Below are 25,676 nucleotides of genomic sequence, written 5' to 3'. Positions count from 1 at the left end.
TTGAGATTGTGAGTTTAATGACAAACTCTCTCTTTTGTTGTATTATCTTGCTGTTTAGTTCACCCCCATCTAATTGATGCAATTGTGGTGAAGCTATCGATTATTAATTCCTGTTAATAACTTAGCTCCTATGGAAAATTAAGTTAATCATATAACATGATCTTGTTATTTCACCAAAACATGACATATTTGTTCTTCAAAGTCATTTGAATATTTTTAATAACTCCATGACAGAGTTTTGAATGGATGTGACATTGAACCTTGAACTTCAATTAATAATCACCAAAAATATTTACGAGGTTCCTTCCATCAATATATTATATTCTTAAACAAAAAAATCAAATTTAACTCGATTTTTAGAAAAGTAAATGCACTAAAACTCAAGATAGAAAAAATACAACACATTATATCCACAAACATATTGATATCAAATAATTTTATATTTAAATAAATAAAACAAAATTAAAAAAAAATTAACATAAACTCACCTTAATGGTATATATTTTTATAATTTTCCTTCCTAAATTTAAAATTAAAATATATTTTCCTTACTAAATAAATAAATAATAATAATAATAATGCTTTTGAGAACGTTTTTTTAAATGAATAACTCATAAAATACAAAACCATTTCATAAAAATCTATGAATATCTCCATTTCGTAGACAAATTTAATTATTTTTCATTAAATAAATTACATATAAAAATGATGAAGCTTGAATTTAAGCTTCAAATCCACGATGCATAATATCACAGCATCCCAAACTTTGAGGAAATTGCTAGTTTTAGTAAGTGGAGATTTCCATTTTCAAAATTTTAACTTTCTTTCACAATAAACTCATAATAAATATATAAAACAAGGGGCAGCGTTTGTTTTTAAAACTTTACAAATATATTTCATAGTAGGCATTTATAAAAGTTGAAATGGATAAGTTAAAAAAATATAGAAACCATTGAAAAATTTATGGGCATTTGATCTTCAGGAAGAAAAAAAAAAACTTTCTTATTTGGAACCAAATCTCGTAGAAACTTAAGGGCTAGATCACGCTCGAATTGGGAGTTAAGGGTTTCTTCACTATTGTCTTCGCTAGTCTAGAAGATTGAACACGAGTATTTGAAAACGGCCCATAACTTTTCAATTTCACTAGGCTATATTTATGAATTTGGACAAAACGTTTCGTGCTAGACAAGGAAGACTTCACAACAACTCCAATCTAGGTTTGGGTGTACTCATTTCCACTAGAGTTCTGAGATGAAGAAATCCTTGTCGACATCGGTAACACTCTTGGCCACTTCATCAAAGTCTCCAAAGTGACCAAGTAAGCCAGATATATCTCCTATGCCCACATTTGCATTAATGAGAATATTTTTGAACCATTCCCCGGGTCCAACGATATCTATTACTAAGAGGAGCTTTGGAAGTAGACGCTTAATTATGAGTGCATCCCCTTCCACTATCACAAATGCTATGAATATGACCCTCTATATCACAATTATGCTTTGCTAGTTGCATCTGAAAACCTCAATTCACCTCCTACTTCTGACAATGAGGGTTTCACCAAAGTGGAAAGCAAGCAAAGGAATCCTGAAGCTCCTCCCCCATAACCCCACACCTCTGAGGCAAAGAATGATCGTTCCAATCATTACGACCCACTCACATCTCTTGAACCCTGAGATCCTCCACCTTTCGAGAAACCTCCCAAAATTATTATGCAAGACTCCTTTCTTCCCCCCTTGACCTTCGATTCACCTCCCTCCTCCATTGACACTTTGAAGCCCCCACCAGTTAACCCTCCCCCCTCTACCATGTCAACCCCTCCTCTGTTTCTATGCCCATCCTGCCGATGGTGATTCTTTCCTCCATGATGGAAGGGTCAGATCAGGCCTTGGACCAAAGTGAAGATATGGATCTTGATTCACTCAATTTATTGGAGTTAGCTAAAGCATAGAAGGGCAAAGACCCATTCTCTCTTCCAAAGCATTAATTTTGTTTGCTCGGCCACACATATCTCAAATCCCACCATGCAGTCTTGTAATCAAACACTGGAACTTCCAATACTGGCCTACTTGGTGTCCAAACCCACTCCATGAAGGACTCGACCAAACTTCATAGGGACGAAAAGAAACATCATAGGAAAAGCAATTTGTAACTCCTTGATGGATTGGGGGGAATGTTGGTCTACTTGAGTTGAATTAGAGTAATCACAAAGGCTTTTCGAGCCTCCAATAAACCTCCAACGTGAAAATCATCTCATGGAATATGAGAGACATTGTTAGATCCAACAAAGATCCCCATCCAAGTTGTTGCCACAGAATTGGATCCTTCTGCTAAAGTTTTTGTCATGGTCCTATCATATTGGTATTTTGTTCCTAATGTCTATTTTCACAACTGATCAGGTCAACTATTTAGTTCTTGTATGTTACTTTATGATTTTCCTAGTGCTCAACTATCTCGAACCTCCCTATTGGGAGTCCATTTAAAAAATTGTTTTAACTTTAATATTGTGGAAATAAAGAAGTCAAAAAACATAAGAATAATGGAGATGGAGAAATTCAAAAAATGTAAAAATAAGAAAAAAGAAAAGTAATTTACAAAACTATGGAAATGGAAATTTTTGAAAATAAGAAAAAAATGATTCATGGAAAATATATATATATATATATGAAAAATAAAGATAGAACTAATTTATAAAATTACAAAAATAGAGAAATTTAAAAATATAAGAATAAAAAGAAATGAGAAAAAATTATACAAATTCACAAATCTTAAAACTATAAAATTATAATTATAGAAATGAAGATGTTGAAAAATATGGGAATAAAAGAAAATGAAATTTTTCATAAGAATAGATAAATATTGTTATAATGGCTTCATGGCTATGCATATTGTTGCATTATCTTTGAGCCTTGTGAACTCTTAAGTGAGTATATCCATGGGCTGATCTAGTACCAACAACCTCACTCTAGCCCTCATGGTGAGAGAAACTAATTTCTTTCCTTAGATAAAAAAATGAGCATAAACATAATTTATAACGTATTCACAAACACACGATTTTGATACCATTTGTTCTGAACTTGACTATGATATCCTTATTATGAATTTTATAAATAGAAAATTAATTTACAAAATTGATAATTTTCATGAAACTCCGCAACTACTTAGGAGAATTACTGAAAACTAAAACCAAATTTACTTTCACCAAGATAAAAAGTTCTTAACAATCTTTAAGCAACGGAAAATACTTGAGAGATAAAAACACATTCACACAAATTGACACGATTTACCCAAGAAACCCAAAAAGGAAAATTTGATTTCTCTGTTGTGGTATTTTATTGATTGTTCTTGAGCAATTTGATCTATTACAATTCACATTGCTTTCTGCAGCGAACAATCTGTCTCTATGAACACAATCGTTCTCCTGCTGAGGAGCCTAGACTTGCCCTCAGAATCCCTTGATCCTTGCTCCTATTTCCTTGTGCACAATTGAGCTCTTATTTTATAGTGAAAATCTCCTATTTCCTTATGCACTTGTGGCTTCCTATTTCCCAACGCACAAACGCCTCAATTATATGCACCTCACACAAAGAATGATCTCACAAGAAAATTGATATTGCGCCTTCATCCTTCTATTTATAGATAAAATTCAAGCATGCAAGAGGCTTAGTTGAATTAGTAGTTCAAACTAGAGTTACGAGTTGTTTTTGCTAGTTAACTGGAGCAAGTCCCTGTTAACTAGCTCGAGCTCCTCCTTGATTCTCTCTAGTTGTGATTATTGAGAACTAAACTCGTTCTCTCTTCAATCAACACTAAAGTCTTAACTCATTCTAACTCAACTTGTAACTTCCACCTCATCTTATAGTCAAACTGAAGAAGACTCCATGTAACTGAAGCTCCAACACTACACATGCAATCTTTATGACCATTCCTATAAATTGGAAATCAACTCATCCAAACTGAAGTCTATCCCATGAATTCACACTCTTGCTAGAGAAAGACAAACTCATGGTCTTCATTGGCTAAGGCACAAGCCAAAAGACCTTCCATCGCTAAATTTTCAACACTCCCTCTTAGCAAGAAAGGGATTTTGTACAACTCCCAAGTTATCTCTAAAATAGTCAAAACTACCTCTTGCCAATGCCTTAGTCAAGATATCCGTTGTCTACTCCTTTGTTGGAATGTACAGTAGCTTCACTATCCCTTTATACACACAATCATTGAGATGATGATACTTAACCTCCGTATGCTTGGAGCACTCATTAAACAGTGGATTCTCATAGTGGGTTCCATCCTCTACCTGAAAAGTCCCACAAGCAACTTCCTCATCCAGATAACTTCACACACTGCCAAGCTAGCAACCATGTACTTGGCCTCTACTAAACCAAGTGCAATTGATCTCTACTTCCTATTGAACCAGGAAACAATTGCTAACCCAATGCTGAAGACGCAACTTAAAGTACTCTTCTAATCTGTAGAGCTCCATACTCAATTTTCATCTGTGAAGCACTCAAGCCTCACTCCATCAACCTGTATGTACCATAATTCGTAATATGTTCTGCCTCTGAGATATCTCAAAACATGCTTCGTGGCAACCCAATGAACTCTAGCAGGATCCATCATAAACTCGTTCAGCTGGTTCACTACAAAACAAATATCAGGTCGTGTGTTGACTAAATACATCAATAACTCAATGAGTTGCTATACAATGTAGCATCGACTCGCTCTGCTCTACTAGCGTCCACCTTCCTCCAGTTTGTGACTAGAGGCATGGTCATGGGCTTGCAATCTTACATATGAAACCTCCTGAAGGTCTCTGCAGTGTACTTCCCCTGCCCCAAGAAGATTTCCCCATCACCTTGCCATACCTCCAGCCCGAGGAAATAGTGCATGAGCCCCATATCCTTCATCTCATACTCTCTTGCAAGGTCTACCTTGTAATCCTAGATCAAGTTGTCTACTCCAATAAATATAAGATCGTCAACATAGAGCACTAGAATAAGCAAAAGCCCTCCAACCATGATGTAGTACAAGGTGGCATCTACCTCACTCTTTGTGAAGCCCAATCCTTGAAGCTAGCTATCAATGCGAGTGTACCATGCTTTTGGACTCTGCTTCAATGCATAAAGAGCTATCTTTAGCAAACAAACATGAGTGTCTCTGCTAAAGGTCTCCAACCCCTCTATTTGATCCATATAAATCTCTTCCTCAACCAGCCCGTTGAGGAATGTTGTCTTCACATCCACCTAATGGATCTTCCACACCATCTGAACTGCAAGTGATAGAATCATCTTGATGGATGAATAATGAGCTGCAATTTCCACTAGAGTGAACGTCTCATCATAGTTAATGCCCTCAACTTGTGAGAAGCCCTTGGCCACAAACTTGGCCTTGTACTTCTCCACACTCCCATTTGCTCCATGCTTCACCTTGTACACCCAGCGTGAGCCTACTACTGATTTTCCCTCTGGCCGTGGCACAATCAACCATACATAGTTATTCATGATTGAGGAATATTCCTCCACCATGGTGTCCCACCAAATCTATTAAGACGTTGCCTCCTCATAACAAGAAAGTTGTGTCCAACAACTCAGTGATAAGTGCCATATATCCGGTGTACTTTTGTGGTTGCTTGTTCTGCCTGAACACAGAGCCAGGAGTCTCAACTCGCTCTTAGGTCTCTTGAATCAACCTCTCAGCCCACTTTGTTATCTTCCTCCCTGTGTTGGGAGTTAATGGTTGAGTGGTTGCCTCCACTTGTCCTGATCTCCCCTCCTCATCCTACAATGACTCTTGGTCATTATGTTGTTTAGCCCACTTACCCACTGGTTGAGACTCAAACTATGATACTAGTTGAGGCTCTTGCTTGGGTGCGAGTAACTCCTCAACGTCTTCAACCTGCTATCGCTCCAAGGAATCCCTAAGATATATATCCTCCTCAAACCTCATGCCCCGTTTGATAATTGTCTTCTTGAGTGATGGCATATACACCATGTGAACCTAAGATGTCTCACTGTAACCCACGAAAATTCCCTTTTCAACTGTGGGCTCTAGATTTTTCTTGCTCTTTGTGGACACATGGCAACAAACTTTGGTGCCAAGAAGTGAAAGTGAGAAACATCAGGCTTCTTGCCTGTGAAAGCCTCCTCCGGTGTAACCTGTCTAAACAACCTGTGTGGACCCCTGTTCTTCAGAAACACTGCGATGTTGCAAGCCTCTGCCACAAGAACATGAGCATCCCCAAGTCATGCAACATGGCCTTGGCCACTCCAACTATGTTGTTATTCTTCCTCTTAGCCACCCCATATGAATGTACCAACTCCAATATCCATTTGGCTTTGTTGTCTCAGCGCTGAAAAGATGACTTGGTATACTTGCTAAGTGTGCAACCCTTGCACACATCATATTGGTCAAATATGCCCTTTGGTAGTCCTGTGGCTATCTGTTGAAGGATCTTTGATGCCCCGTGATGCAAATGCCCCATGCGTCTATGCTAAAGTTCTCCCACATCTCTGCTCTACGTACTTCCTACCTTGCTACTCAAGCCTATACGTGTCTCAACCTGCAACATGTAGAGATTCTTCATCCTCACACCAATTTGCTTCATTGATCCATAATCTAAGTGCTTGAGTTAACCCTGACCTCGCCTTAAGATGACATCATAGCCCTTGTCCTCTAGGGTAGCAACATAAACAAGGTTCTTTTTAAGGCTTGGAACATAGAGGACATCCCTGAGATGGAGACAGCTACTAGACTCCCTCTCAAAACTAACAGTACCTACTCCCCTAGTCAAGTACTTGCCATCATCTCCTAGCTCAAATTGAAACTATATGTCCTTCTCCTTTAACTAGCTAAAATACTCCTTGTTCACGGTCATGTAGAAGGCTACTCCATAATCAATGTACAACATGCTATTGCCTATTGATCTTAGCATGAAAGCTACCAATGAAAAGTCTTTCTTGAACTAAGAAAATGCATCTACCTCAACTGATGTCACCACATGGTCCTCACTAGACCCCTTCTTCCAGTTATGACACTCAGTGGCATAATGCTTGAACTGGTGACAACGGAAGCATTTGATCTTGCTCAGATCTGTCTTCTTCTTCTTGCCCTTCTCACTAGACTCTGCCTTTCCTTGGCCCTTCTTGCCCTTGGCTTTGTCAACTTTGTCTGCCAAGGAAAATTTATGCTCCTCCTTTGTCTTCATTGATCTACCAGCTCTCGTCCCTATTTGGATTTCTTCTTGGACACAGTCTGACCATAGCCTTTCCCAACTAGGAAGATTATTTTTGCCATTGAATGCGTCCTGGAAATTCTCCCAAGACTTATGAAGTCCCAAAGCACAAGACACACAAGGTCATTGTCTTCTATAGTCTCACCAACTCCAAGTAGCCCATTCTGAAACTGAATGAAAATAGAAAGGTATGTAATGATGGACTCTCCTTTGCTCATCCAACTGTTTCTTAGCTTACTTCAATGCAAGCTTCTTGGCATCACTGGAACCTTGATACAAATCCAAGATGACTTTCCACATCTCGTATGCTATCTTCTTCCCATGTAGATGAGGGACAATATGATCTTTGGCCCCCTCAAGAATGATCCTCTCGGCCTTGGTGTCATTCTTGTTATTCTGGATCAATTGTTTGGGATCTTGAGGTGGATTTATTCGATTCACCACAAATTCTAACATCCCATTATCCTCCACCACAGAGATTTTCTCCTTCCATGGCTAGAAGTTCGAGGAGTTAATTTTCCACTGCTCTATGCTATATCAATTACTTTAGCTCGATTCACTTCTTCAATAAACAATCTTTTAAAAAATAATTAATTCTTCCAATGATTAATAGTAATTGAAGATAGAATAGTAAATTCAATGACAATAGGAGACAATCAAGAACATCAACGAGAGACATTGATTTGGTCAAAGACTAAGGAAAAACTCCACAAGGGGTAAAACCTTTGAAAATTCTTCTTCTATTAAATTGTCATAAAATGTTCCGCGGAGAGTACAATGAGGCCAAATCCATAAACAAGAGTCAAAGTAAAAGCCTTGACTTATCAAACAATCAACCAACCAAAACTCAATGTGCCAATGATGAAGAAAGTCAAATCTGGTCAACTGTCATAATCTGCAATTTTGTCCAAGTCAACAACAGTCAAAGTGCCCTAACCAGTCCACAAAGTCAATGGTCAACCCTTCCAAACAATGCAATCAAATCAACAATAAATGCGGCCTCAAGTGTTGGCCAAAGTCAACCCAAAAATACCTAATCAAACTTGATCAAAGTTTGCAATTTTCTCTGCGTCAACCCTAAAGTCAACACTAGTCAAATAAACCAAATCACCTCTGTTTTTGTGTCAGTGAACTCGGCGTCAAGAAATCAAAATTATCCCAATCAAAGCAAGGCAAACGATTAAGTCAAACTCAATCAAACTAAAGTCAAACCTTCCAACGTAAAAGTTAACACAAAAAATGTCTCCTTGGAACCTCACATGTGTGAAATGAAAAGTTGCTTAACACTTGTACGAACTAATCAAATTTCAGAGAGAAAAAGAGATGATGTGTTGTGATGATGTCCAAACGAATTTGAGGTCACTTGTAATTATATGTGTTGGGGAGGGGCAATTTGTCCTTAGCTCAACCTTGACAATAAGTAACTCTGGCCTTGACTTCAAAAAATACAGTTTCCCTTATCCAAATTCAATGCTTCAAAGGTCAATTTTGGTCCTCTCAGAAAGAGGAATCTAGTCCAATGATTGGAATTTGTCACTGAGCTGCTAAATTAACACTCCCTCTTAGTCAAGGAGATATTCCAACTGCATCATGTGATCATCGCAAGTATCAAATAATGTCTCATCTCTGCTCAACTCTATTTGTTGAATCATTCTCAAATCTAAAGAAGAAGAATCACAGAGGAACTTTAGCTACCACCCTCTATAGAGCAGTAGGCAAGATACAACTTACCAAACAAGGATCATAACCATCCCATTATGCAACCAATGGGAAAGATACCACTTGCTATAAGCGGTAATGATCACATCCATCCTATTGCCTACCGATCTTCCCAACAATGACCCTGAAGAGTCATGTGGTAGAACACTTGCATCATAATCAGAGCTTGGGTGAAATACCTGACTTACCAAAAGTAAGGGACAATCCCAACAAGGCCGACTTGTGGGTATGATGCCAACTGGGGTATATTCTACTAGACCAAGATAGGGGGAGATACCCGACTTGTCATAAAGGAACGATCACGCACACCCTATGGGTGACAAGGGGAGATACCTGACCTATTAGAAGAGTAGGGATCACACACACCTATTGTTACCAAACAAGGATCATAACCATCCCATTATGCAACCAATGGGAAAGATACCACTTGCTATAAGCGGTAATGATCACATCCATCCTATTGCCTACCGATCTTCCCAACAATGACCCTCAAGAGTCATGTGCTAGAACACTTGCATCATAATCAAAGCTTGGGTGAAATACCTGACTTACCAAAAGTAAGGGACAATCCCAACAAGGCCGACTTGTGGGTATGATGCCAACTGGGGTATATTCTACTAGACCAAGATAGGGGGAGATACCCGACTTGTCATAAAGGACAACGATCACACACACCCTATGGGTGACAAGGGGAGATACCTGACCTATCACAAGAGTAGGGATCACACACACCTATTGTCCAGAGATCGCTCAACTTGAAAAGCCCTAAACTCTCCATTACCATCTTGAGGGCTCAACCAAGGGGGAAGAGCTATGCTCAGTGTCCTCAATTAGCGAAACCCCTTATCCGAAGGGATCTCATCTATCAATCCAAATTGCTCTCCGAAGACCAAGAACTTCCCTTTTGAAAAATCCTTGGTGAGAATATCTATTATCTACTCATTTATCGATATGTGATGGGAGTCTAATGATTCCTCTCTACACCATGTCTCGAATGTAACAATACCTCATCTCTATATGCTTGAACTTGTCATGAAATATGGGATTCTCTACCAATCAAATCCCACTTTTTTTGTTGCAATATATCACTGTAGTGTCTAGGCCCTGTTCAAACAACTCTCCAAAGGGCCAATCAAATCCCACTTTTTTTGTTGCAATATATCATTGTAGTGTCCAAGACCTATTCAAACAACTCTCCAAAGGGCTTCATCAACAAAACTGCCTCACAACTAGCCTTGCTAACGACAATATACTCTGCCTTGATGGTAATCAAAGCTACAAACTTTTGTTTCCTGCTCATCCAAGATATCATGGCAAATCCAAGGCTAAAACAACAACCTAAAGTGCTCTCCGTGTCAACAACATTTTCTGCCCAATCCTCACATCTCCGACAGTGTATCTCAAACCAAGGGTAATCGTCCAATGTAAATATCTCAAAATATGTTTAGCAACAACCCAATGTGCATGAAGAGGCTCGGTTGTGAATTGACTCAAGGTGTTCACTACATAGCACATGTTTGGATGGGTGTTCACTAAGAACATAAGAGCCCCAATCAACTGTCTATACTCAGATGGATTCACTAAATAAGGTTCTACAACTTCTCCACATAGCTTCTTGAAATTCATTTCCATCGGTGTGGCCAAGGACTTGCATTTTTTTATTCCAAATCTTTCCAACAACTTCACAACATATTTTCCCTGAGAAAGGAAAATCTCACCGAGCCTTTACCACACCTCAAGGACTAGAAAGTAGTGCATGAGTCCAAGGTCCTTCATCTCAAATTCATAAGCCAACTCCCCCTCTTACACTTGATCACTAGGAGCTCATTACTTGTCAAAAATAGATCGCCAACATATAAAACCAAAATCAAGGGCATAGCTTGGACCACCTTGAAGTAGAGGTTGGGATCGACGCTGCTTCTTGTGAATCCAAACTTCACCAGGTAACTATCTATATGGGCGTACCATGCTCTGGGGCTTGCTTCAATCCATATAATACCTTCTTCAACATGCAAACATGTGTCTTTCGATCCTTCACTTCAAATCCCTATGGCTGCTTAATGTAAACTTCTCCTTGTAACATGCCATGACAAAATGTCGTCTTCACATCCATTTGGTGAAGGGTCCATCCTTGACTTGCAACAAAGACAACTATCAATGGATGGTGGTATATCAGGCCACAAGAGCAAAGATATTATCATAATATTCTCCCCCTTTCGGGGAGAATCCTCTTGCCATGAACCTTGCCTTATATTTCTTAATGCTTCCATCGGCTCCATGCTTGATCTTGAATATCCATTTTGAAGTCACCACTGATTTCCCCTTCAGTCTCGAAATGACATCCCATACATCATTCTTCATAGTTGGTTTGTATTCTTCGGCCATGGCATATTTCCAGACTTATTCTTTTACGACTTGTTCAAAGGTGGGAGGCTTAGCTTGAATCATATTACTCATCGCTACAACATATCCCTAATACTTGCATAACTTCTTGCTCTTTCTAAATGTTCCACGGGCAACAACATGTCTTTCAACATCTTGTAATGTGTCACGAAGCCAAAGTGGCCTCTTCCTGGCAGGGGGATCACATGGAGGAGGATCCAAGGGGTCCATGGGCTCCATGGGATCATCAACAATGTCTCTTGGATTCAAGCACAAAAGGACCTTCTAAAATATCCATATCATCACTTTTCTTCTCAAGAGGAGGCAGAGGAAGGTCCCTTGCTTTTCCAAGGGCAACATCTTCATCGAATGTTACATCCCTGCTAATTTCAACCTTCCTTTGACCAAGAATATATATTATAAATGCTTTAGAATCTTCACAATACCCAACAAACCGACCTTTTCTTCCAGTGGCTTCCAACTTGTTTCTCTTGTCTTTCAACACATGGAAATATATGGGGCAACCAAATATCCGGAGATGACCAACGTCAAGCTTGACACCTGTGAATACTTCTTCGAGAGTCTTGTTGTCCAATGCTTGATGAGGAACCCTATTTTGAACATATACCGTTGTATTTGTTGCTTCACCCCAAAGGAACTTCGACAACTTTTGATCATGGAAAATGGCTCTGGCAGCTTCCACAATAGCCCTGTTATTTCTCTAACTACTCCATTTTGTTTGGGATTATAGGGCAAAATAGTCTCCTTTTTTATACCTTCTTGCAAAAATCTATGAATTGATTTGAAATGTACACTCCACCATTGTCAAACTTGAAGGCTTCAATTTTTTTTCCCTATTTGGTTTTCAATCAAAGCCTTGAAGTCCTTGAACATATCAAAGGCCTCAACCTTGTGCTTCAAGTAATATATCCATGTCTTCTGTGAGAAATCATCGATGAAGGTGTAGTAGAGATGGCCACCAAGAGAATGTATGGGCATTGGTCCACATATGTCAAAATGAATGAGTGGGAAGATGTCATTAGTCTTATTCCTGCTAGAGGGGAAAGGTCACCTTGTCTTCTTTCCATTGGCACATCCTTGACATACTCCATCATGTTGAGCTTGTACATCAAGGATCCCAAAGACCAATTTCCTCAATTTCAAAAGGGCTTCATAGTGTAGATGTGCCAGTCTTTGGTGCCATTGCTCGCTTTAATGATTAATATCGTGGACCATTGTTAGAAGGTGTCTTCTAGTGACTATAGAATCCTACTCTAGGTCCCAATGTAAAGGCAACTTTCATTTGGGATTCTCTTGGCCAAGTGAGGACTTTTCCTTTTATTAAGGCTACTCTCATTCCTTTGTCTTCCAAGGCAGAAATATATACTAGGTTCTACTTTAGTTCCAAAACATACATCACTTCATGAGGAATAATGGATTCCCCCAAGTTCAAATCAAATTTGAGGGATCCAAAGCCCTTGATAGGATATTCAATATTATCTCCAAGAATAATCTTCAAACTTGTCTCCCTCTCAAGAGGCCTCACTATCTACTAGCCAACTATCATATGAATTTGGAGGGGAGCTGGAGAGGGCAAAAATAAGAATATACTTAGATTGACCAGTAGCAACATTACTTTCATACCCGGAGTTTCTTGACTTCTTTTGAAGATGACAAACTTCTTTACAATCATCCAGAGCATCTCTTCTTCTTCTCTCATTTCTTCCATCTCGATCATTCCTTCGATAATTCCTTCGTCATCGATTATTATACTTGCTATTGTTGCTTCGAGTGTTGTATCATGGAGCATTGTTCTTCTCAAGGCAATCTCGAGCATAGTGACCTTTCCTGTGACAATTGTAACATTCAATGTGACGATCCCTTTTCCCTTCCATTCCTTCTATTAGAGTTTCAAGGAGCAAACTTCTTTGATTTTGACGATCCTCCCTTTCCTTTCTTTTTCTTGTATGTGCAACAAAATGAAAGGGCTCTCCTTTTTTTCATGTTTTTGAATTCTACCTCTTGAAATCATCATGGATTCTTCTTGAGTGCATTTTCCAACTAGCTCATCAAATGACAGGAAACCATTGTTATTGTTTATGGCGGTAATGAAGGTTTTGCAAACAGGAGGGAGACTTCTAAGAGTTACCGACACCAACTCCCTGTTAAGTACAATTTCCCCAACTCTTTGCAATTGATCTCTAAGATGAGATATCCTCATAATATAAGATTGCACAAATTCTCCTTTACTCATCTTCATATCTTTGAGTCTATCTTTCAAGAAGATGATTTCATTCAAATTGTTGACTTCATACATGTTGACTAGCTTATCATACATATCCTTGGACTTCTTCAAATTTCCAACATAGACAAGTAAATGATCTTGTAAACCATCAACAATATTTTTTTTGCTTTTAACTCACCTTTCTTGTATTTGATCTTGGCAACAACATGAGCATTTTCCAGGGGCACATGAAGCTTTCCTTGTATGTATTCCAAAACATCTTATCCTCCGATATGATTTCCAATCTTATTTTCCATACAACAAAATTTGATGAATATCTCAACTTCTCATCCTCCTTGAAGTATGAGGTAGACATCTTGAACTATTCAGATAGATTCTTTCAACCTTTCCAAAGATGATTGCTCTAGCTCGTCTCCTTAGCTCTGATACCATGTTAATTTTCCACTGCTCTATGCTATATCAATTACTTTAGCCCAATTCACTTCTTCAATAAGAAATCTTTTCAACTATAATTAATTCTACCAATGATTAATAGTAATTAGAGATAGAATAATACATTCAATGACAATAGGAGATAATCTAGAACATCAAAAAGAAACACCAATTTGATCAAAGACTAGGTAAAAACCCAATGGGGAAAACCCTTTGAAAATTCTTCTTCTATTAGATTGTCATAAAATGTTGAGCAGAGAGTACAATGAGCCCAAATCCATAAACAAGAGTCAAAGTCAAAGCCTTGACATATCAACCAATCAACAAACCTAAATTCAATGTGCCAATGATGAAGAAAGCCAAATTTGGTCAATTGTCATAATTTGCAAGCTATCCAAGTCAACAACAGTGAAAGTGTGCCCTAACCAATCACAAAGTCAACATTCAACCCTTCCAGACAACTCAATCAAATCAACAATAAATGCGGCCTCAAATGCTAGTTAAAGTCAACCCAAAATAGTCCAAAAATACCCAATCAAACTTGGTCAAAGTTTGCAATTTTCTCTACAATCAAACCCATAGTCAACGATAAAGTCAAAGCTAGTCAAACAACCCAAATCACCTCAACTTGTGTTAATCAACTCCAGACTCAAGAAATCAAAATTTTCCAAGTCAAATCAAGTCAAATGATGAAGTCAAACTAAAGTCACGCCTTCCCGTTGAAAAGTAAACGAGAAAAACATCTCCTTAGACCCTCGCCCATGTGAAATGAAAGCCGCCTTGAACCTGTATGAACCAATCAAATTTTAGAGAAGAGATTATGTGTTGTGATGATGTCCAAATAAACTTGAGGTCACTTGTATTTATGTGTGTTGGAGGAAGGGCAATTTGTCCTTATGCCGACCTTGAAAATTTTTCTCCTCCTATTTCCTTGCGCACTTCTCATATTTTATAGCGCAAATCTCTTATTTCCTAGTGCACAAGCTCCTCAATTCTGGGCACCTCACACACAATTCTAAGCAAGTCCCAGTTAACTAGCTCAAGTTCCTCTCTCCTTGCAAGTTAACTGAGAACTAAACTCGTTCTAGCAAATTGTAATTGCCACCTCGTCCTATAGTCAAACTGAAGACTCCCCCGGATGTGGGTGCTTAAACAAGTTTCAATGGGACAGGGGTGGCACAAGGAGGGACGACACCTGCCCACCCACTGCAGTATAATTAAAAGGTTTATGAATGGAGGCTCTCGGAATTTGGACTGTGCAGAGTTCATTTGCTCGATGTTAAGCAGCTCTGAATTTCCCACCTTGTTTGGCACCCTAGTTTATGCTCTCGCACGCTCCGCGCATCTCAGACTTCGGCTCCATTCATTGCTGCAGTTATGACGAATGTATCTCGAGGCCTGAAGGAGGGTGAAGCTTTAAGGCTCAGTTATGCACTGGTTGGAGAGCAAAGTCCGTCGATTCTTATGCAGAATTATCCAGAGTCTCGACGTAGCTCTGTTCTCTGTATTTATCATGTGGGTCTCATCCTCTCTGATGTCTCTGGTAGATTGAACAGGGAGGCTACTCTGAAACCTGGATCTAGTCTTTCGGTAGAGCTGCCTTCGTCTTCCTTTTGTTTCTTATCCTGGGCATCAGGTCTGCGCATTGTCGTTTTCCTGATTTCCTCTGCCCTGATTATCATTGTTGCCCCACGACGCTCTCTTCCCATTGCTTCGGTCTACCCAATGCCTCGCTGTCACCACAGAATGAGGTCTCGTCGAGGTCAGCCTAGGCGGGTGCCTTCCAGCCCTTCCTCCAAGTCGCCCTCCCTTTCAAGTGATTTCTCCATTGGGCACTATCCGCGCACTCGAAATGGAGAGGGCATCCCACGTATGGCTCTGCGCTCTTCACCTTTTGCAGCTCTCCGAACCGCCCTAGGATCACCGCTCACATTTCGGTGGTTTTCCATGAGGAAGCCCAAGAGGGAGAGTCTAGCTCTTTTCAGGAGGGCCCGGGCTTTGTTTCTGTTCCGGCTCTGAACGTCCAAATGGGGATTGGCAGTGCGTCTTTGCATATTCCAGATGCTCAAGCCCGCAACGCTCAAAAAGTGGTAATGGCACCGGCTGACCCTGGTCCCTCCAACTCTACAACAACTCTTGAAGGGGACATGCCTGATACAGGTTGGTGCCGGATTGTTGAAGAACCTCCAGATGTTTAGCTTGCTCTCTCTTGACATGATAGTACACCATGCTGCCCAAACTATTGGGCAAGTTTTTGTTCAGACTATTATATGGAATCTCAGTTCTTTTTTGAATTTTTGTAAACTCAGTAAATGGTTCAAGACTGAGCTCCCTGAAATGGGGCAGTCTCATTCCATGCTTATCTTGACAACTTGCCTCTCTTCAGGGCAGTGTTTTTGACTTCGGTCACGTTGTAATTTTACTCCCTTTATGTTAATAGATTAAACTTATCTAGAAAAAAAAAAAAAACTGAAGAATACTCAACATAACTGAAACTCCAACACTACACATGCAATCCCGATGACCATTCCAATACACTGGAAATTAATTCATACAAACTGAAGTATATCCCATGAATTTGCACTCATGCTAGGAAAGACAAACTCATGGTTTTCACTCATGCTAGGAAAAGACAAACTCATGGTTTTCACTAGCTAGTGCACAAGCCAAACAAATTGTACTTGCCGCCTCGTCCTATAGCTATAGTCAAGCTATAGTCAAACTGAAGAACACTACCTGATGACCATTCCAATAAACTGGAAATTAATTCATCCAAACTGAGGTCTATCCCATGAATTTGCACTCGTGCTAGAGAAAGACAAACTCGTGGTCTTCACTAGGTAGTGAAGAAGCCAAAAGACGTTCCATTGCTACATTTTCAATAAAAACAATAAGAATTGAGAAACTCAAAAATATGGGAATATGAAAAAATGAACAATAGATTCACAAATACAAAAAGATTAATGATTTTGATACCATTGGTTACAAGCTTGACTCTGATGTCCTCATTATTAAATATTTAATAAAAGTCTGATAATATACGAAGTAAAATTTTTATGAAAAAAATATGGCATCATTAAATACGGAACATAATAGAAATTTGACGAGACTGTTCTCAAACAGTAATAAAATTTGATGAGACTCTTCTCATTTGAGACCGAGAAAAATGAATTGAATTATAATAGATTTTGCCATCTTCTAAGCCATTAGATATATATACATATGTCCCCTTTGAAAATATACATAACCTTTCAAAATATACGTACTCATATTCTTTATTGTTGTTATTTTCTATTTTTAATTTTTAACTATATCGTGAAGTCCAATACATGGGAAAACTTCGATCAACAATCATATACATTACACAGCATTAATGATGACAACGTTGGAGCTTCCACACTCCTTGAAAACCAGCACACAATTCCGAATTTCATTAAGCATAATTCAATCCAACACTCCCTCTGGATTTTTGGAAATATAAGTGTTATGCTCCAAGAGCCTCAACATTACATAGAATTACAATTTCTTATATGACAACATCAAAATGGCTTGGAGGCCGAAAATATATGAGCCCTCCATGAGATTTTAGTATACAGATTCATGAATTTCTAGAATGAATAATTCCTATAATGTTCTCTCCAGTAAAAATATGTCACGGCTTCATTCTTTCCATTCCTTTAAAGATGATCCGAAAGCATACTTCAAGATGCCAGCCATAGCAAGCCTGTTGGTTTAATCCTTTTGTTCGATTAATGTTGTGCAACTCTAGAAATTCATTCTTAAGTTAGTATGGACTTCTTACCTGGCTGAAGTGACATCAGCCACTTGGAAATCAGGCCAAGCAAGACATTCAGAATCTATAAGAAATTCGATCAGGCAAGACATCCAGAATCTATAGCAGTTGAGAAATCGACTGCTAGTAATTCAAATGAAATAACTAATTAATAATACAAATCCCCAAAGAAATTCTGGGGGTATGGACTATTCAGTTTGAATATATATAACAAATTAAACCATCAAGCCTCAAACATTGCCTACACAATAGCCCTAAACATATTTTTTATTAATTAAAATTCCCTGAAGGGAATTACAAACAACCATCACTAAGTCTAACCACACAAAAAGTTGCTCACCTTGTAGAACCCAATCGCTTTTGGGCGCATTGGTTGATCATTGGTTTGATATTCTCAAGAGCCTCTTCTGCAGCCTGGAATCAAAGCAGGGCATTATTCTCACAGATGTGAAATATATGTCCAAAACATAAATTGCACCTCTATTATACAACTAAGCCCAGTCCCGTCCACAGTATAATAGAACTGGCATATACATAAATCCCACGTAAAAAATTTCATATTTCCATTCAAACAGCAAACAACTAAAGTTAGACCACTTAAAGTCAAGTATCCTATAATATAACCAAGCCCCAAAATTGCATTGTAAACAATATTACAGAACTTTAACATAACTGGCATCTCCCACTGTATATTGATCTACATGGACAACCAAAATAAGTCAATGAGGCTTAAAAGCGGGTTCAAACCCACAACAAGAGTAATAGGAATGGAGGAATTCCTAAAACCTCTCCTGAAAAGGAGCAAGAAAGATAAGCAATAAGCAATGAACAAACTGACGACAAAGGAACAACGAAAAATATGAACCTGTAATACGGAAGAATTACCTACATGATTCAGAAACAAAAAGAAGAAATATGGACAAACAATAGTTCCGTGATTGATTCAAACAATGACATCTTGATCTACCTAAAAGGTCAACCAGATTTGGACAAAGGAGAAATAAGCTATATTATCACAAGTATGGAAGTATAAATAGTTTACCTGCAGCTTAGCAGCCTCCCAAGTTGGACTGATGCTTTTCCCTAGGATTTGTCCTGCTACTTCAACCTAGCACAAAAAATTAATCTTCAGTCTAACTTTCATATCTTATGGAAATATAAACTTCCTGCACTGCGCATTCCAAAAACTTCCAAAAAATTCAAAACATACACTGAAAATTGGCATTGCCAGTGCTACAAATCATGATACATAAAAATGATAGTTACAAAATGTTTAGAGTAGGGACACTACTTCTGCATGTGATTCCCCAATGTTTGCAGCCTCATTTGGAGGTGGGTTTTTAAAAACAAGGCTAAGCCCCTCCTTTGTGCACTGAAAACAAAGAATTACAGATTAGATTTTAACTGCAACACTCGTTAGAAGATTTTTCAAGGAATCACAATAACTTAAAAGCATTTGTACTAAAAAAGAAGTAATGCATCACCGAGAAGCATGGAAGCTTCTTTCAATAATAATAAAAAAATAAAGAACAGATTAACACTGAACAGCTATTACTCTTATGATAAAATTTTGCAGAGGATCCTCATACCAGTTCCTTCAGTGCAACGACCGGATTACATGATCCTTTCCTGTTGTCATCTAACCTATGCTGGACACTAACTGTCTGCTCTGATGTACTAGCAACTTGTATGTCACCTGTAGAAGGTCTTCCAACAAGCCTATAGAGTTTTTCGTTTCTCTCAAAGAAAGCTGTTCTCCTCTTCCACAAAGAACCTCTGTATTCCTGCTAACACAAACAAAATCAATACATTTTCACTATACTGATATATTTGCAATAGATATGTTACCTTTCCATGGATATATAAAGAAGCCCTGCGAATATTTACAAATCTCTTGATTGTATTTCACCTCACCTATTATAGCTATTCCCACCTCCAGATACTATGAAACCAGGCTGTGGTGTACGGTTCCCTACAAGAAAAAATATATTGTTTTGTGAATTAATATCATATGCACTACACAGATACCAATAGAATGATACTAACAGAAGAAATAAAGAACCATCTAAGCTTCTGAAACAAGATGCATACAGCAAAGAAGAAACACACTTGATTCTTGAAGAAAACGACAAAAACAGATAGATTGTATATGGTAAATCAAATTCTCCAATTATTGCAATTAGCCATTCTAGAAATCTTTTAGTGTGAAAACTACAATAAGAACTACAATAATGTTTCACTTAAAAGTTCAATTGACAGCAATGTGTTTCTTAATATGTCAATTCTCTTATAAAATGGGTAAAGACATCCCCAGTAAATTTTATGTAATGTTATAAAGGGGTTAACTCTCTTATAAAATGATGAACGTGCATGAATAAAGCTTGAATGGATGTAGCCAAAGATTCAGGGAGGTAAATCATTAGATAAATTAATACAATTACAGTTTTCTCCACAAATACATTCATCCCCTTGAATAAAAAACATAAAAACCTAAGCGCCTCCATTAAGGTAAACATCTAGCTAGTACTTGGTCCGATTAAAAAGTGAAATGATTGCAAAGAATAGGAATACCTGGAAAGGAAGAGTAATCACGAAACATAAACTCACGCCTCTGCTTATTATTGACACGGAAGCCCTGGAGGGAGACACCAGATAGTAGATACAGTTTAATAAATCTTGTCAAAGTAAACCAGCTATATTGTCAATTTGAAAAAAATTATTCATTTGACAGTGGAAATGCAATACCCAAGTAGTGTTATCCATAAGCATGAATGAGGCAAAACAAATTATTGCACTTCTGTAAAATATGTAAATGCTATAACCTGTATCCTAGCATGTGCTTCTAATAAGAAACGAAGTCTCAGAGTTCTTCTATGTACCTCTTTAGGTAGCCCCCTTCTAGAGTCACAATTATGCCTATCCATGCCATGAGGATATTCTGGGCCACCATAATAGGAATTGTTCTTAGAATGTACAGTATCGATAGTTTGAGCTTCTGGTCTAAAAGCTAGCCCTTGTGATGATTTTATAAGCTGGGGGCATATTTTCTCTTCTGCTCCTACCCATCCAAAGGGATGTTGATTAAGTTGGGGATTCCTTTGTGGCATAAACCTCAAGGATGATGGAGGATCTGCAGAGTTGGAGTTGTGCACCCCATTGTCTTGTCCATGCTGTAAAATCAGAAGTCTCCTCCTTGTATCTGGATCCAACTCACATTCAGGGATTTCTCCTTCTTCCCTACCTGGTGAACCATCAACACTTGCTTCTGAAGCACCAACAGTAATAGAATGAGAAGACTCTATAGGTGGAACTGCATGAGAATGTTCAGGAACCTTGTCATGTGGTTGGGATTGGCTCAGATGGAGGACTGACAATTGGTTGTTCTTGCTGAAAAGGGACCATTAATGATTTTGGATCTTGAGTGTCCATCACAACACAGGCAGCGCTAGATTTTGGAACTACATTTTCATCCTGAAGCAACAATCAAAACTGTAAACAATAATATCATTGCATAGTGGGACCTAATATACTTAAAACAGTAAACCAAGGAATCGATGGGCAATCTGTTACAATTAAAAATTTGCTTTGACTGCTTGAAGCTAATGACCAGTTACAAAATCTCATCTGAGGATAAGTAAAGAATTTTCTCTATTAGTTAGCCATTTACTCATAATATAGCCAACCCAGCATTTAACACTAAAAAGGACTGCAATTTACATGTTTCAACCCCCTTTCAGATTCAGCATAAATCATGCCTTCTGGCACAGGCAAGTCAGTATTGCCATTTGCTATAGCTGCTTCATCCTGTACCCCACACCCCCACAGAAGACAAAGAACAAAAACATGTGTCAGGCTAACTTGATCTTGAAGCAGTCAGGTACACACACAAGGATATAATCCAAGAGCAGAATATGAAAAACATAATGACAAAGAGAATCTAGAGTTTGGACCTCTCTCACCAAGTAGTTGCTGACATCAGGTGCAGATGGAAGATCTGCCACATCAGTTTCATATAAGATTCTGGCCATTGTTTGAGAAAGGCCCTCATCAAAATCTCTATAATAACACAGACATCCAACAATATTAAAATGCATGTAGTTCTTGACAACAGAAATGGACATTTATAGTATAATCAAATAGAACTTTAAATGAATTTTTTCTTGCTAGTGAAACAATATTAAAACCTTTCTGCATCCAAACTTAATACAAAAAAACTACTACTCACTTAAAAAAACCACCTCTGACATTACAAGCTACATTTCTTGCAATACATAATATTGGTACCGGTTGACCTTTCTGCAAAGCACATAACTAAGAAATTAGAGGTGTAAAGTTGGACTCCTCCAATATATGTTCATCTCTCATAATAATAATGGATCAAAACAGGAGAAAAAAACAGTACCTCTTCCAATGGAGCATAGTATGGTGCAAAAGCTGGAACAACATGAACACGAGATTGATCTCTATCCTCCCAAACCTTCAATCGGTCATCTATTACCATTGCAATTTTGGGGTGGCAAATCCCACTACGAAAGACATTAAGTAAAGACTTTTTGAAGCCTGTTTCAGATGAACAGATTTAAAAAATAAGCAAACACCCAACAGTTAAGTTGATACATTTAATAGCAATCTAAAAACTTAAACAATCAGTATGTTTATTGACCAATGTTGCGAGCAGCGATTAAATCGTGATTTTTTCAAAAAAATTGCAATCCGATCCCAAAAATTCGTGACGGGTGGAAACAGCGCGTTTAAAGAGCTGATTTTAGGTTTTTTTTTTGTCATTTTTTTCAGACAGTTGGGCAAGTTTGAGAGATGAGGAGGAGAAGAAGTCATCTACAAGGGCAAGAGAGGAGAAAAGCGAAAGAACTTAGCATCCCAAGCAAGAAAAATTCGAGTTTGGACCAAGTTTCTTCAGCGCAGCGTGGTTTCCAGGTATGGGCATCAAATTTGGCCATTTTTTTTGTTTTTTTCTTGTTTTTGCTTGGGTTTCTATAACCCATTGATTTTCAATGATTTTTTAGTGGATTTGATTGTGTTTTTTTTCATTTTTGTTGCATACAATGGAGAGGACTCATTTGGTCAAAAATGCAAAAACTTGATTGTTAGATTTATAAGTTTAATTTCTTCTTGTGCCCAAGTTTTTTTTGCATCATTTTTGTTTGGATTTGAATGTGCATTTTTTCATTATTGTTGCATTGAGTTGAGGTTTTTTTGTCAAAAATTCAGTGTTGTATGTAAATTTTATTTTTATTTTTTTAACATGCAATTCTTCTTGTGCCCTAGGTTCAACTTTAAACTTCATCTTACATTAAAACTCAAGAGTTGAACAAAATTACAAACATGCCAAGGAAATTGGACCCTCTGTGGGAATTTGGTGAATCTAATGGAGGGTTTGACAGATCAAACTTGAATTGCAAGTTGTGTGGGTATCATTTGACATGGGGGGTATACAGATTGAAGTGTCACCTTGTACAAATCCCTAGACATGAGGTAGGGCCTTGCACCAATATAAATCCGGAAATCATCCAAAGAGCCCTCAGATCATTGGAAGAAATAGAGCAAACCAAGCTATCCAAGTCAACTCTGAAGAGTCAACTAGCAGTGACTAAAGTTATAGGAGGTGAATATGAGAGTGGTACTGGTTCTACTTCAGCATTAGTGTCTACAACCAACCCTATAGCTACCTCATCATATTTTGTTCCTTGAACCACGCCTGGTTCATAACCATCTATCTCTTCAATTATTAAAAAAAGGAGAAAGAAGAAGCTAACAAGTTGTTGGACAAGTTTCTTCTTTCGGGTGATATTCCTTTCAGTGTTGCAAGGAATAATCCATTTTTCCAGCCTGTTGTTGATGCTATTGCAATTGTTGGCCCAAGGTACAAAGTCCCTTCTTATGATGACTTTAGAGGCCGCATTCTTCAAAATGAAAAGGTTGACTGCACCAAGAGATTGGAGGAGTTTAGGGCATCATGGGCACACACAGGATGCACTGTGATGTCAGATGGTTGGACCGATCAAAAGGGTAGAAGCCTTATAAACTTCTTGGTTAATTGTCCCAAGGGGACAATGTTTATGAAATCTGTTGATGCATCTGCACATATCAAAGATGCATGATTATTATGTGATTTGTTGGATGTGTTTATTTTGGAGGTGGGTCCAAAACATGTTGTCCAAGTCATAACTGACAATGCTGCAAATTATGTCGCTGCTGGCAAAATGCTTATGGAGAGGCATCCTACTTTATTTTGGACGCTTTGTGTTGCACATTGCATTGATTTGATGTTGGAGGGCGTAGGAAAAATTCCTTTTATCAAAGATATTGTTGGCTCATCAAAAAACATTACAAAATTTATATATAGTCATGCATTTGTGCTTCACTTGATGAGAACATTCACCAACAACAAGGAGTTGGTGTGCCCCGCCATTACACGGTTTGCCACTAGTTTCATATCTCTTCAATCTCTCTTGACTTCTATGTGGGATGTGAAGATAATGTTTCTTTCAGAGGAGTGGTGTGCTTTGCATTTAGCCGCAAACCAGAGGGAGAGGCCATATGCAGATTAGTTTCATACTAGGAAAGCTTCTGGGCAAGAGTGCAGGAGGTGTGCAACATTACTAATGGTGACAAGGCCAAAGAATCCTTTCGGACCGATGAGGGAGATGAGGGGTTTCAGAAACAACTCCACCTATGGGAAGTGATTGATGAACGATAAAACAACACACTCCATCGTCCCATTCATGCTGTAGGGATCGACTTGAACTCTGCATTTGCTTACCCCTGTGGGTTCTAATTTGATGCCAAGGTCATGGATGGATTCTTCACCTGTGTTTAAAGGATGGTGCCATATCCAACAAAACATGCAAAAATCTCCAAAGATATGGAGATATACAGAATGGCAAGTGGCACATTTAGCTTTGACATGGTTGTGGTTGCAAAGGCTTGCTATTCAAGTGCTCAGCCAAACATGTAGCTCCTCAGGATGTGAGCACAACTGGAGTGTATTTGAAAAAATACACATCAAGAAGCGCAATAGGTTAAAACTTAAAATATACCAAATTTCCAATTAATATTTTGAATTCATTAAATAACATTTTTTTATAGTTATTATTTTATGACCCTTGTACAGGTTGGAGTCCCAACGACTTTATGACAAGGTCTACGTCTACTACAATCTTCGATTGTGGGTGAGACAACTTGAGAGGACACCTAATATGGAGGCTATTTCATTGGATGGGATTGACACCACTGCTACATGGAGGGTTGAGGCAGAGAGGCCTCTCATGGAGTCTGTCGCTGATTGGTTAGAGCAAGAGATAGTGGAGGGGTAGAGGAGGAGGAGGAGCAACAAGAAGAGGAGGCGACACCACCTATCCAAGGCTACCCCGTCACCAGTAGAGGACATGGTCTACCTCCTATAGCTCCTAGTTCTTTAGCTTCCAGAGCACAATAGAGTCTATTGCCAACTCCACCGCCATCTACATCTAGAGAGGAAAGCTATTGCATTTTCTCGCAAGAGGGGCAGAGGAAATCAATAGTATTAGTTATTTGGTTCATTTTATTGTATATAACATTATGACTCATGATATGAGATACATTATTATATTTTTTGTTGATATTTTGAGGCGAAGTTGGGACTCAGGACTTATATTCAAGACATGATTCACTGTTATGTGTGTGATGTAGCAAAAGAAATGATATTACAATCTCTATATTAGTTCTTTTATCATATTTATGTGTCAATGCATTTATTTTATGTTGTAGATGCTTTAGATAATAATAAAAATTTGAAAAAAAAAAAGTAATATTTTTGTATTTGCCGATTTTTCTGACTTTTTCCCTCGCTGATTTTATCCCAATCGCATTGTTCGCAA

The 25,676-nt window shown here is 38.3% G+C and overlaps 2 protein-coding genes across 2 annotated transcripts in view; both read right to left on the bottom strand.

The window, feature by feature from the left end:
• Window positions 1-18,014: 18,014 nt before the first annotated feature.
• On the bottom strand, window positions 18,015-19,438 carry LOC149247013 (RNA polymerase II C-terminal domain phosphatase-like 1). Its single transcript, XM_089443133.1, has 4 exons — window positions 19,418-19,438; window positions 19,091-19,171; window positions 18,842-18,907; window positions 18,015-18,213 (listed from the first exon to the last, which is right to left on the bottom strand). Exons 1-4 carry the CDS (start codon window positions 19,436-19,438, stop codon window positions 18,136-18,138), a joined length of 246 nt encoding a protein of 81 aa, XP_089299259.1. The 3' UTR covers window positions 18,015-18,135.
• Window positions 19,098-25,676, bottom strand: part of LOC149247012 (RNA polymerase II C-terminal domain phosphatase-like 1) — an 11,650-nt gene continuing 5,071 nt past the window's right edge. The window contains exons 2-10 of the mRNA XM_089443131.1: window positions 22,202-22,359; window positions 22,025-22,095; window positions 21,759-21,855; window positions 21,517-21,603; window positions 20,679-21,131; window positions 20,371-20,434; window positions 19,714-19,771; window positions 19,389-19,583; window positions 19,098-19,171 (exon numbers count right to left, since the gene is read on the bottom strand). Coding sequence (XP_089299257.1) covers window positions 19,439-19,583; window positions 19,714-19,771; window positions 20,371-20,434; window positions 20,679-21,131; window positions 21,517-21,603; window positions 21,759-21,855; window positions 22,025-22,095; window positions 22,202-22,359 — 1,133 coding nt within the window. The 3' untranslated portion in view covers window positions 19,098-19,171; window positions 19,389-19,438. The remainder of the gene's footprint in view (window positions 19,172-19,388; window positions 19,584-19,713; window positions 19,772-20,370; window positions 20,435-20,678; window positions 21,132-21,516; window positions 21,604-21,758; window positions 21,856-22,024; window positions 22,096-22,201; window positions 22,360-25,676) is intronic.

This window comes from Pinus tabuliformis, chromosome 7, assembly GCF_031772625.1.
Source record: "Pinus tabuliformis cultivar Carrire ecotype Pingquan chromosome 7, CPIR1, whole genome shotgun sequence".
NCBI lineage: Eukaryota > Viridiplantae > Streptophyta > Pinopsida > Pinales > Pinaceae > Pinus > Pinus tabuliformis.
Note: the sequence above shows the minus strand (reverse complement) of the source record. Positions and strands in the feature narration are given on the sequence as shown.